Source organism: Halyomorpha halys, unplaced genomic scaffold (genome assembly GCF_000696795.3).
Source record: "Halyomorpha halys isolate HHAL.00 unplaced genomic scaffold, Hhal_1.1 Scaffold816.1, whole genome shotgun sequence".
NCBI lineage: Eukaryota > Metazoa > Arthropoda > Insecta > Hemiptera > Pentatomidae > Halyomorpha > Halyomorpha halys.
Window position 1 is genome coordinate 319,521 of NW_027115406.1, and position 14,878 is coordinate 334,398.

Below are 14,878 nucleotides of genomic sequence, written 5' to 3' on the forward strand. Positions count from 1 at the left end.
ATAAAATAATTTAAATCTACACTACAATTATAAGATTTTTATAAATATAAAAATCAGGGACCTAATTACAAGTTTTATTTATTTTTTTTTTTAATTTTAGATATAGAATCTTTTTTAAGAGAGGGGGAGGATAAAATTTAATTAAAAAACTTAATTATAGATAAGGTTCCCTCAAGCTATCAGACCGAAGCTTGATCAAAGGGTGACCATATTGCTCAACCGAGGGTGTCATTCTGTCTAGCTTAGAATACTACGGCGAAAATTTTACGTTTAAATTTAAAAATAATAATTTAAATATTTTGTAAGTAACAACGTGAAAATTAATCGTGAAAAATATATGTTTTTTTTTCGAATATTCTTGTTGTAATTTAAAAAAAAATTATCAATACTATTATACTACAGCCCAAATATACACTTATATTATATCGACAATAGAATATTACAAAACTTTACTTTCATTTGTTTTTCTACGTTATACTTATATATAGGTAGAGCAAATTGATCTTGTTCAGACGAGGCATTTAACGGTGCTTCTTCATAACTAAGCCCTAAGTTCCTCTTATGCTATAGATATAGAATAGGCTGGGTTTTGAAAAAAATCGTACTATATATGTTTTAAAAAAATCGATTTCTAATACCTAAAAAAAAAAAATAGATCAAATCTAAAACTATGTATCTTCGGGAACATTACAGCTACTCATTTGAAAGATAATTAAATCTACTACAGTACAGAAATCAGAAAATTACTAGCCAAGATGTCTGTACTATAAGTTTAAACGATTTAAATCCATATTCTTGTTTTTTAGGTGACGAAAAATAAAGTTAAAAAAATTCTGTATAAAAACTGTTTTCTGTTCAATACAGTTATAACCAGGACATTATTTTAATTATCAACTTAAATCCTTTATACCAATCAATAAAAAAGTTTTTTTCTGAGTCTGACTATGTACTTAAAATCGACATTTTTTGGAATTAAATCCTTTATACTTATCAGTAGAGATTTGTTTTGAAGAACCATGTTTATTCTGTAAATATACTAGGTAGGGTTCCATGAAAAAGCGATATCTTTATCTCAACATATAAAACAACCGGATAGAGGGAGGGGGTGGAATAACCCAACGTGATATAAAAGTGAAGCCAAAAAGGCCACGCCCACGAAGGGAAGCTTCAAGACGAGGTTAACAGAAATGTCCGCCATTTTAATCTAAAACAACAGAAGACTCGTACTCTTCTCCTACTCCTCTATCACGCCCCTTAAAAGCGCATAAAGCCCACCCTTTTAGCTTCACTTTTTTGCCAGCTTACTCCCTCCATTATACTCCTTCCTCCAAGAAAATAACACTATAATGCATACAATATTAACAAATTCCCTATGAAACTGAAATTGTTAATGGTGGTTCACCTCACGGTTTAGAAAAAAATCGGACGAGTGGTCAATTCAAGTATTTGGACTTAAACATCTTTTAGTACAATAATAATAATATTTGTTTTAAATGTAATAATTTAATTATATGCAACTAATTTTCAATCTTACAACAAAGCAGTCAACGTTACACAACTCTAAGCGTCTTCAAAGACAAAAATATTTTTTATCAAAGAATAAAGAAATTGATTCGTTAATAACTTTACTCCATCACTAAGCAGATCAAGGGAGAGAAGGGTGGCTGATCAAAGAGTAAACCTACCCTCCCACATTATATTATTATTATAACGTTATTATGATTTATTATATATTACAATTTCGTATAATGAAACTGAGTGTTTCCAAGTTTCTATATCCAACGTAATTCATGTACTATATCATTGGACCGAATAAAGTCTATAAGTCATGTATCGCAACTAAAACTTAATACTTCCCACAGGAAAAATATCTGATTTATTATTTAATATCCGAGATAAATGTTCAATTCTAACAAAAAACCAATAAGACCGAATCTCTAATTTAATCACGACTTAATATGTATTTATAATTTAGATATTTTTTTGGTTATTACCATGTTTATATCTAATATTATAAGTCAGCCCCGAGAATAAAAACTCATAATCATAGATTTCGTATCAATCCTCACACCTTATTAACATAACCACAAGAGCGCATTAGTGTTTTGATTCTTGGCAGTACAGCATCATGGCCGTCCCAACTCAATTTAACTGCTCTTCGACAATTAAATTCAATTAGGCAGCAGCACGTGCCTTGCAACTCAGTTTATCTTTTATTTTATTTTTTACTTTAGCAAGTCTCTTCGTGAAAATTCTTCACAAATAGTACAATATTCTTCATATTATTTTTTTTTTTTTTAGCTCGCCATTATTTTTTTATTTAATTTTATTTATTGAACTCTCAATAAACATCTCTTATCATGTGTACTTTTATAAACATTAACAAAATGAGAGACGGTATTACGAAAACAAAAGATGATCTTAATAAATTTTTAAAACGAAAAATAATTCTATATGGTCAGCTATATGAAGTGTTTATCTATAAAGCATATAGTTTCTACTTCAGCAAATTTTATAGTAAACATAAAAAAACATCTAATTTCGTTTTGTTTTTTTCCCAGAAAATGCAATGTAGTTTTCATGCATACTAAAAGTTTGTGGAAGTGTAGAATGTTAGTATTGTATTCAGACCTGACATATGCATATAAAATGATATGCATTTACTACTCTAATATGTATATATAAATATATGAAACTTTATTTAAGTGAAATAACGTATATTTTCTTTGTTTACACAACATTCTATTCTTCCTTTTTTGAAATGAATACATTTTTTCTCTTTGTTTATTTCTCTGATACTTTTAATTTGATTAATTATTCATAAAAAATGAGAGATTAATAAAAAAAAAAATTGATGTAATACTTAATGCAATGATAATATGATCAGAACAGAGAACAGAAATTATTTTTAAAATATATATGACAGTTATAGTATGCTCAGATTAAAAATATATATTTTCTATAATTACCGTAAATGGGTCCGGTTGTCGGAGAAGAAGGGCTTGTGACAGAACCTCCCTTGTGAAGGAAATCGGTGAGGGACAAGGAAGATGCAATGAGCTGCCTCTTCTCCTCGAAGTTGAGGAAGTCGAGGCTGTTGGACCTGTGTGGGGTGACAATGGCCACAGGGGGGGGCTTGGCCCCCGGGTCCAGGTACAGACCGCTGATCCGAACCGACATCACTAGGTCGGCCCGACACCGGCCACAGAGAACAGACACTCACTAACCCGCATCACGGGACCGACTGCCGGCTTTCTCCTCCCCACCCGTCCTCCTCATCCCCTCTCCCACATCTCCCCCCCCCCCCGGTTCCCTGCCTAATAAGCTTTAATCAAACCCTTCCTCTCCCACAATATTTAATATAATAATACAACATCCTTCATTGGCCAATAGCCTTTATTTATGTATCCTTCAACGGTAAATGGCATAGCCCATTTAAAAAAAAGAAAGGGTAATAACGGAAAATGATAATACCACATGATTTATTAAATATCATTAAACTTCAAAAAGTTCCTGATATAAAGTTAGTCAGTCTTAAACTGATGATAAATTAGAAATATTTATGTTGTTTTTTTTTTCCAAATTTATATCAGCGATGCTTAGACAAACGGTAGCTTACAGTGATAAGTTTTCAAAAAAGTTAGCCACCAAAATTTTTATTTTTTTAAATTGGTGATATCCCAATGAAACATCACACATTGCATCTCACACTCTAATCCCCTACATCATTTAAAATCTTAGAAGAATGGGGTCAAAACTGGAGAATTAAAATAGATTTCACCAGCGATACGCACATAACCCAGTATTACGCCAAGCTGAAGAGACTCTATACATCCTTCTGATGCCAGTATTTCCTAGTTTCCTTTCTATTCCAAGTAATTAGTAATCAGGACTCCTGATCTATGATGATCATACAATCTGATATTGTAGCATCTAGTACATATAAATAGATAATATAGTATATAATTAAGGATTATAATTGTAGGGTAATTAATAAAAGTACGGAATACATCTACAGAATGGATAGACAATAGACCCCTGGAACGGACAAATTAGATTTTTAAGTTCCATATAGTTGGAATTTAAAATAATTAATGAACACAATTTACCAAGTCCTTGTTCAGCCCAAAGAATAAAAGGAAATGGCAATAGGAGAAAAAATTAAATTAAATTTTGAAAAATGAGAAATATTGAAACATGGAACGGACGTTAATAAAATGTCACACCTGCGTTTCCCCAGTTTTTATATGGGTCATAAAAGAAAAGTCATTCCAAAGATATGAGGACTACTAAGAAGAAATGAAACCATTAAATTCCTACTTCGTCGCAGTGATGAATGAGGAGAGAGATCTTTCATTTAATCATGAGACAGACATATTTTTTTATACAACGTTTTCTGAAGCTCACATATTTTTAGTAATCCATGAGGATAACTCCTGCAGCTAATTAACTGGAACAGAATATTGTTCTAACTGCATTTTTTGAAGCTAAGAATTTGGTTTTAAAATCTGAAAGTAGAAATGGATACACACATGTTACGGATTTTTTCAATTTTATTTCCTTATAAAGTTATAAGCCGAAGTGGCTCAGGGGTAAGGCACTGTGCTACTAACTCCAAGGGCCCTAGTATGAATCCGGCTGTAACAGATAAATGATTAGTCTATAGCCGTGAGTCAGCTCTGTAAGTTAAGGAGCTCTCCGGAATCTACCAAGGGAAAAGTTAGGTGGTCGAGTATGATTCTAATCAATCATCTCCTTCTACAACCTTCCATCTAGTAACAGTACTTTCATACAAAGTACTGCCTCCCTGATCCTTCAAGAGTAATAGCTATAAGGATTTATTATTATTATTTTTATATCCTTAAATGAGAACAATCATCCGAGAGCGATAGCCGATCTTAAAACCTTTTTTTCTTTTTGATGACCCTCCTCCTAGTCATTACTGACAAACGGGGGGGGGGGGGAAAGGAGAGGGTTTATCTAAAGGTAGCCTACCTGTTCTAACTATGGTTGGGGGTTAAGAGGTTTCATTACGTGAGATCTCCACTGCAATGAAAAACTCGACACCCCAGACCGGATTCGAACCGGCGCAGCCAAAGTTCCCAGATAGCCAAGAACTGCGCCTCAACCACCTGAACTACGGACGGCCCCGATTTTAACACCAGTAAATATATCTTAACACAGAGAATTATTAAAATACTAGGATTTCAGAGCATGCTGTTTACAAGATATCTATTACATGAAAATTTCCTTTTTCCAGAGAATCATTCATATTAGTTTAACTGTATTATTTAATTTTGAATAAAAAGTTGTGCCAGGGGATCCAGCTATCATCTAGAATAATTGCATTCAATCAGTAAAAAAAAAATCTACCAAAACATCGAGTCCAAATATTTTTCATTTTTAGAATCATTTGTATTCAAGAGTTTCAAAGGACGCTAATAACAAATATTTTAGATTAATTTTTATTAATATATTCTTGTTTGAGAGTGGTTTAGTTTATTTAAAAACAAATTTGATCCTTTTTTTCTCAACTTTATTCTTTTTAAAACCTTCCAACGTTTCGACCACTCAGGTCATTTTCAAGGATACCTTTACTTTGTTGTCATTTTCTCTTTTAAAATTCCTAAAAATGCCGGCTTATTGCCTTTGTCCCATCTATAACTTCTTCTATATAACTCTTTCTTACATTTAAAACTTATATCAACCACTTCTCTTCTTTCTTTAGAAATCTCTGGATCTTTAGAAAGAAAGAAAGAAAGAAGAGAAGTGGTTGATACAATTTTTAAATTTAAGAAAGAATTATATAGAAGAAGTTATAGATGGGACAAAGGCAATTAGCCGGCATTTTAAAGAATTTTAAAAGAGAAAATGACAACAAAGTAAAGGTATCCTTGAAAATGACCTGAGTGGTCGAAACGTTAGAAAATTTTAAAAAGAATAAAGGTGAGAAAAAAAAGATCAAATTTGTTTTTAAATAAACCAATATTTTGTTCAGTATCATTCTTACATGTAAACATAGATAATATAATAATAATGATACTAAATGCAAATTGTAAAAGAAATATATAATAATAATAATAAAGGCCTAACGAATCCGAAGGTTCGATGCCGATACCACTGGTCAATCGCGCGCTCTGAAGCCCCCTCAAAACTCAATTCTTCTAAATCAGTCTTAACGCAATCCTCCCATCTACGTTTCGGTCTACCCCTCGGATGTTTACCCGTCGGTTCAACGTTTATTAAAATTTTAGGAATCCACTCGCTACTAAGCGCTACAACCTTACACGCCCACGCCCATCTTATAAGGAGCAATGTTATAACCTGAATTATATTTAGCGGGTACAATTCAGCGTTGTGTAGCCATCTTGATTCTTCCGTTAATTCATCCTTAAAAGAAATATATAATACTAAATGTATTATTATATAATGAAATATAAAAATATCTGGATGCACAAATAATGTATTCCTATAATTCATTGGATTTTATTAATTTGGCCGATATAAAATAAATACATTTTGGAGAAGTGTGATGAATCTCGCTGGCCTGTAAAATGTTCAAGGCGTACCGCGGGTTGGTCATCCTTGTTCTTAATATGCAAGTTATTTAAAAGGAACTATTTTCCTTGTGAAATCGCATTGAGGTAAGATAATCAGGTTTTAAATAAACACCGAACATACCTAAATGAAGGCCAGAGAAGTCCGATATTACGATGAACATAGAGGTAGGATAAAAAAAAAGATAAAAGAAAAGACCAATGATAGCGCACCAGTGAGAATGAAAACAGGTTTTAGTTCGTGAGGCAGGCTCAATGCCATCATAATTGAATTGTTGAAACTATGGGTAGGCGTCAACGCGTAGACTCGCTATTAATGATAAAGAAGATATTAAATATTTTCACAAATTTATATAGTTTTAAGAAAATTGCGGAATACAAACTCGCTATTTAAATATTCCAATCATTTTTTTAAAAAATATTTATTCATTGCTATTTACAACTGTACATCATAATACATTCAGTAAATCTGATCTAAGTTAAATTGGAGTGTTACAGGCGTGTAGAGAAACTACCCATTGGTAGCACTCTATCCAATCATTTAAAAAAAAAGATTTTTAAAAATAGGAGCACCATAGGGTGGTTGAAATAATAACATGTTGTAACGCAAAAATACCTAAAGTAAAAAACAGAACAGAATCATAACTTAAATCAAACCCGAAATATCTTACCTTCAAGAATAATGTCTCTTTGGTTAACACCTCTGACCTCTTTGGCCGATTCATTTAGACAAAGAGTCCGGGAGAAAAAAAAAATGAAGTTATTTCACCCCAATTTTTTATTACTTTAATGAAAACTATGTATAAGTACTACTCAAAACTGATGAGACTGTTAAGTATAGGTAGGGGGAATAGAAATGGCGGGTGTTTCAAAATGTTAAAAAAAAAATACTTTTTCATTCGAAGCTCCATATCTATAAAACTAACAACACTAAAAACATAATATGTATAGGAAGATGGCCAGGGTACGGTCAAAGGAGAAACAAAAATAGTTTACAACTATTTATTTTCCGACGTTTCGCCCTACTTTGTAGGGCTTCATCAGGGCTAAAAAGATACAAACTGATACAATAAGAATAAAAATACAAAGATAAGATAATTATTGTATCTTATCTTTGTATTTTTATTCTTATCATTGTATCATTTTGTATCTTTAAAATCTTTGGGTAAAAAGATACAAAATGATACAATGATAAGAATAAAAATACAAAGATAAGATACAATGATAAGAATAAAAATACAAAGATAAGATACAATGATAAGAATAAAAATACAAAGATAAGATACAATAATTATCTTATCTTTGTATTTTTATTCTTATTGTATCAGTTTGTATCTTTTTAGCCCTGATGAAGCCCTACAAAGTAGGGCGAAACGTCGGAAAATAAATAGTTGTAAACTATTTTTGTTTCTCCTTTGACCGCAACCCTGACCATCTTCCTATACAGGAAAATAAATAGTTGTAAACTATTTTTGTTTCTCCTTTGACCGCAACCCTGACCATCTTCCTATACATAAATTTTTACGGTCAACTATATATAAATATATAAAAACATAATATATCATTTAAAGTAGAGTAAATTTGCTAAAATATGAGCACTAATAGAACTGTTTACGTATAATAGTACCCAAGATACAGTTTTTCAAAAAGTAACCCTTATTAAAAAAAAAAACACAAACAAATATCTATATTTTGTAAATTTACTTTCACAAATACCATGGAAACATCTACGATCGACGCATACAAGAGATCTATCGCACTCGACTGAGCAATAGTCGAGGCAATTTCCAAGATATTTCTCAAAATAAAATCGCAAAATGTTGATTTATCCTTAAAAGAAAAAAAAAAAATTTAGTTTATGGAAAACTATATCAGTAACTATTAAATGTACAGATATATATTAAGACCCATATTAAAGGTAGTTGAAACGTTTATCTTCTTTTTCTTGAATTCATTTAACGCAGAACACTAAGCGTATTTTGGTGTGATTAGAATAATAATATAGAATTATGCAAAAATACATAAAGTAAAAGATACATAAAAAAATTAAACCCAAAAAATTAACTTTTCATTTGGAGCTCCATATCTATAAAACCACCAACAACACTAAAAAACATAATACATCATTTAAAGTAGAATAAATTTGCTAAAATATGAGACCTAATAGAGCTGTTTTCGTACAATAGTACCCGAGATACAGTTTTTCAAAAAGTAACCTTTTTATCCGAAAAAAAATCAATATTTTGTAAATTTATTTTAACAAATACCATGGAAATGTATGACCATACGTTAATTCGTTATGTTGATTCATAACGCCCTTGAAATATAAATTACGCCCAGGAACAAACGTATATTTTCGAACAACAGAGGTATTAGTCAACCATACATGTCTCGACATATATTATATACAAAAAAGATAAAGGTCATTTGGATCGATTACACTTTTTGATAGAGTGGGTAGAGCAATTGGTAGATAACAACATAAATGAAAAGACATCACAAGCAGCTCTACACCTAAACCATCACGCGTGTATCTTAAATACTACAATATTTACTTTTTAAAGACATTTACTGCATCCCTTGTGAAGTCTAGGTAAAAACTGAATATTTTTCCAATAGAAAATATCGTGCAATGTTTTCTGTGAAAGTTTTGCACCATTTTAAATTTAGCTTTCATTAATCAAAAATTGGGATGAGATAACTTAATTTGTTCTCCTCTTTGGCTATTGGGCAGTGTAGCCCAGGTGAAAGGTCCACAAACCTCATCAATTACTGCACTGTTGAGTTAAAGGCCCCAACTACAAGTTTTTATTCGCTAACTTATTAAAAAATTCGCTCCATGTCAAGATAAAATATATATAAATGTCGCCATTATCCTTACAGCGTTTAAGTTAATAGGAAAATAATAATAAAAAAAATGTGCATAACAAGAAAACGTTTTTACTAATCATAACAAAAGCCGTTTTACCGCGTTATTTTCTCTTTGGTCTTGTTGATTTAGTCTTCTAATTTAGTCCTGTTTCGACAGGATTAAATTAAAATTGGAAGTCCTTTAATTTAAGATACTTCATAAATAAAGAAAAATGAATTTATTGTGAGAAGTTAAATTTCTAATTTAATGTTTTTTCATGATCAGAAGTAAATAACTCGTTTTTTTTTTAATAACCTTAAGTTTAAAATAACAGTAGAATATTAGTTATTAAAAATTTTAGCGAACTATTACAAAAATATATATATCTACACATTTCTTTGCTGGTATAAATAATGATACATGTTTGTTAGTTGGTATAAGTCGTAAGTGAATACCTGAGTAAGAACATTATATAAGTAAAAATTCCTCAAAATTATATTTTTTTATGATTATCGTTAATTGTAGTACACAAGAATTTTTTTTAAATAGTTTAGGTTATTATAATATTTGAAAAAAAAAAACAAATTCATTTCTAAATCAAAGAAAAAAACAAGAAAATCCTATTCGATTCATATTTAGCCCAATCAAATTATATTTCCTAATTATTTCGTTAGTAGGTTGATTCGGATGAATTCATTCCTGTATTGAATTACCCTTGTCTTACAAGAGTTCCACAAATTGTTTTGGAGGATATTTCAATATTAATACACCTTAAATAATTATATACCTTTTGTACTTTTGTTGAATATTGGTTCTCTTATATAAATATTGGAAAGTACTTTTAACTTTTAATTATTTCTTCTTTTTTTTATATATATTTTGACAAAGTGGTATTCGCTCGAGGCACCTCAGTCATTTTGGGAACCGCTTAACTATATTACCATATCTCATATAGAATTAAGATTTTTTTACTTTTGCATACTTATATCTAGAATATATAGTAGTATACAGTGAGTAGGAAAGTATTGCCATCACGCGAATTTCGAATTCGAGTTATCGCAAAAATATGATAAAATTAAAAGAAAAAGTATTCAACACATAAAAAATAAATGGCTTAAAAATTTATATTAGAGAATTTCGACTCCAAGAATTTCACTATGACAATTTTTACCTTTTTCATAACTGCATATCACTAATATTTAATCGAAATATTCAAACGCTTCATTAGTTTTTAAATATAAACGGTCCTGAAAAGAAATATTGCTTATTTTTAACATTGGCCATAAGTAAAGCAATAAAATTTAGAAATATTTAATGGAAGGTAATAAACGTGGTACCATAATAAACAATTATTCAACAGGTTCTGTAATTGTACTTGGCAACAGATGTAACCCAAATAAAAATTCACTTATACAAACACTATATCACCGAATTTCGCCCTAAATCATTTAATAATTTAATGCTGAACAACTATATAACACGAATGAACACAATAGTTACCTAATAATATATCACTGATGTGCGGTAATAAGTGCTTAAGTCAAAATTATGAATTTTTCCGGAGAGCGAAAACAAGTTCAAAACATTATGTAAAATCTAATTATTGATATTTTTGTAATTGCTATTTTTTTATAACATTATAATAGTAAGTCTATCTGAAGCATAAAGACCTTATTTCCAACCGGACCTTACTCAAAAAGTGACTTAAGCCCTTAGGACCACGCATCAAAGATGTATTGCAGACGATATTAAATATTAATAAAATGACTTACGTGAATTAGTTGAGTATCCATCTTTAGAATTAGCTTCTTCAGATTGCGAAGAAGAGGCTGAACCTCCTGTTCTGTTGTTATCCGCAGTAGTGTCTGTGGTAGGAGTTTCATTTTCGTTTTTTACTACTGTATTTTCTTCTGAAATTATAAATAAAAGCATATCAAAGTTTAATTATATAATATTAACAAATTAATTAGTAAAATAACCTCATAATATAAAACAATAGTCCCCTTTAAACGCGTTAAAAGGTATTTTAACATAAACATTATCTATAATAAAATTACTACCTGGTATTAGGGTATTAGATAATAGTTCCAAAAAGATATGCATTAGCTTTTATGGTATCACTAATGTATAACAGTTGCTCACCACTGAAAAATAAGATACTAATGCAACAAACTTTGCCACTAAAAATGTCAAAAATCTTAAGCAAAAGTCACTTTATAAAATATCCATAGAACATCACAAGAAAATAATCTCAAACCTACATTCTTAGAAAAAAAAAACATACCCCATAGTTAAACACTACTCTAACTACAACCGTACCGAAAAAACCTTCCTACCCGCCCGCGCTTTTAGTCAGTGTTGCCATGCTAGCTTACAATTAGTAAAACATGAAAAATAAATCAAGAAATAAAAGGCATTTTTTTTTTTAATTTAGTTAATACAAGGTCTTTGAAGTTCATATTAATTTTTAGATCGTTTCATACACTATTATCCCTTACTAAGAAATGTATGTATAGAATTTCTCCTAAAGTTTTAATTATTTCAAAACTCAAGATTTGACTTCAAAATAGTACTATTTTCTGAGGGTTATAAATTCTTATATAAACTCTTTTACGGAAACTTAAAAAAAAAAATTAGTGAGAAAGTTAGAAATGGACAACTTTAAATACTGACGAGAATGTGGAGTTCGGTGAAATTCAAATTGTCGAAGTATTGAAGAATGTACACGAGGAAGGCAATAAGCCCAAATCATAATCTAAGAAATCAACTAAGGATAGTTGGAATTGTGAGATTATTTCTTTTTTAATTTCGTAAAAATTACTATAGATTTTTTTTACAACACTTTTGCACTCAATCAAAATGCCCAAAACTTTGGCAAAATAAGTAGCACTAAAGAGAAGTGCAACTGAGGCAACACTAATGAACAATGAGCAGGATACTTGTTTCCTAGTGTTGCTTCATTATAGACGTACAGGACCTGTACAAACGGCGGAATGCCTTAGGCAAGTGCAAAAGATGCAGCTGCATCGTACTGCACGCAAGGAATATCACATACCCTTTATCGTCGAAAATGATTCTATTGAAGGGATTTTAGTTTGGCGTATCAGTTTTATAAATGTTAGTTACTAAATATGATTTTTTATTTCAAATTTTACAGAAAAGGAAAGAAAATTTTGAGTAATTGAGATGTAGCGACACGCTACCGATTGTGACTATTACAGCTGCCGAAACCGTTATCGCTGCCCGCCAAGACGAAGAGCTTCAGTTCGTTTCATGTTGGAGTACCACCTATGTTTTCTCTAGTCTTTTATCGTGTTAATTTATTCTGTAAAATATAAATAATTTAATAATAATATATATCAACATGTAAACAGTATTATAAATGTAAATATGTTGATTTAATAAATAAAACTTACTAAAAAGAATATACTGAATCACAATAAAGTAAGTACTTACAGGCGGAGTTCTTTTTATCGTTAGTAGAATTAATACCCCACCAACGGTGCTCTAACTGTATCTTCTAGGGACAGTATATAAGACGAGCAGTATTTTCTTCCAATTCATGTTTTGATACGAAGAGTCTTTCACGCTAGATCCTCCTACGAGGGAATCCTGTAAATCCCCTGTACGATGAGGTTACCTTTGAGAAATTACAGCTATCATACAGTAAGTCTAATCAACTACCTTATCTATATTGAACACGCATTGTCAAGGCCTCCTTGTCAAGAATAGCTAACATTATCTATTGGAGTCAGATAGAAAAAGTGGCACCTACTTTTTCCCTGGGATATGAGGCACTTATATTTGTATTTCCCACGAAAATAATAGGCTATTGCAAAGCATGGAAATGTCATCTGAGGAGGGTGGTAGTGCGTTTATATCCTAGAATGTCTTTGAAATGAACCTACAGGTCTTGTAGATCTTTGGTCGCCTTAACCAGTCTTCTCCAATCCTCCATACAGATCTTCCGTATCTTTGTTGATCCTGTTTATATTTCTGGTGTAATAGATTCATAGATGTCTAGAGGATTGCTTCAAGCCATATCCCCCACCCATCTTAACCTCCTTACCTTCATTTCTTGTGGATAAGTTTCGGCAAGAAGTTACCAATTAGGCTTCTCTATGTGGTAAGGCACTGATAACAGATCGCTCAGGTTATTGTGCGAGGGAATTTCTTTTTAAATCCACGTATATCAGAGCTACCTTTATCAAGGTATTGTACTCATAGATACATACACAGCAACACTCAGATTATACACTTCAAATTTCTAGAGATTTTAGGATTCTTTAAAGAAAATAGAAAACTTGATACTGTCTGTTTTCGGGAATGACTGGCCATACACAGAGATCATTGTTACGATGGACTTTTCAGCTATCACATAATTTGTTTTATCCTCGTTTATTTGTAAAATGATTTTCTCTGCTTTTCTTATTAGTCTTAGAGCATCTTCCATTTTTGCTTCATTTCAAAACGCACTCCTAAATTTTCACGTCAAGTTCCTCGACTTAATAGCACAAGCGAGAGCCCGTTTTTCTTCCTCAGCTCTATTCTAACTTCAAATACTTCTCCTTGTACAAGAACTCTGCGTTTAGAGTAGTTTATGCACGCATCGTCCATACTCCTTGACTTCAAAAATCAGTTCAGTCATGACCTTCCAAGTATAACTTTCTTCTCTCACCCACGGAATATCTTTCTCAGTATTTAAAGTTGCCTGAGCATTCACAGTCTCTCCAAATCAATCGAATTTGTTTTTTTTACTTTCAAAAGTTACTTTTTCGTTTTGGCTTCCTATACATCCGCTATTCCTATAAATAACAGTCGAAAAAAGAGTTATTATTAAGAAACCTTATGTTTCTATTCTGATGAAGGATAATGGTTCTTTTGAATGAAGACGAAGTCCGAGCTGATACCTTGGCGGTAAGCGAAGGCCGTAGTGTACGGTACAATGCAGCGACGCTTGGAGTAGTTAAATCCACTATTCATGACGTACTCCAGCAGAGGACAAACAGAACGAGGCTCAATTAACTCCATTAATTGGTGAACTATTCATTTTTTTGCAGAATATTACAGACCCATATACCGCCGAATAGACACTAAATACTTCTAGAATTACCGTTTCAGAGTGGCCTGCAAATTTCCTGATATGAATCCGATGGAGGATGTGTGGAATAATTTAGGGAGGCGTGTAAGCGCCATCCTCCTAGCGACCTATATCACTATCAATGAAATTTCTTTTTTATTGTAATTGAAAATTGTTCCTTCCATCTGAAGCAGGGTTAGTTAGGACCCATTACAGTGCAAGGAGGGGGCAATGTCCTTTATTTGAGGACCATCCTCTAGAAAACTTGATGAAAATGAACATTTATCTATTAAAATAAGAACAATATGTATATTGATTTCTTATTTTTATCGTTTAGAATTTATAGAAAATTAATTCCAATAAATCCCACCAAATCACATTTATCCTTCG

At 31.4% G+C, this 14,878-nt stretch overlaps 1 protein-coding gene across 4 annotated transcripts in view; it reads right to left on the reverse strand.

The window, feature by feature from the left end:
• Positions 1-14,878, reverse strand: part of LOC136797030 (phosphatase and actin regulator 4-like) — a 254,080-nt gene that overhangs the window by 229,679 nt on the left and 9,523 nt on the right. For 2 of the 4 annotated variants that reach the window (XM_067052454.1, XM_067052451.1), the window contains exon 1: positions 2,970-3,245. In XM_067052454.1, the coding sequence (XP_066908555.1) occupies positions 2,970-3,180 (211 nt within the window). In that variant the 5' untranslated portion in view covers positions 3,181-3,245. Of the gene's footprint in view, positions 1-2,969; positions 3,246-11,180; positions 11,319-11,468; positions 11,576-14,878 lie in introns of those variants that run through there. The other 2 variants (XM_067052452.1, XM_067052453.1) reach the window with 2 other exon arrangements.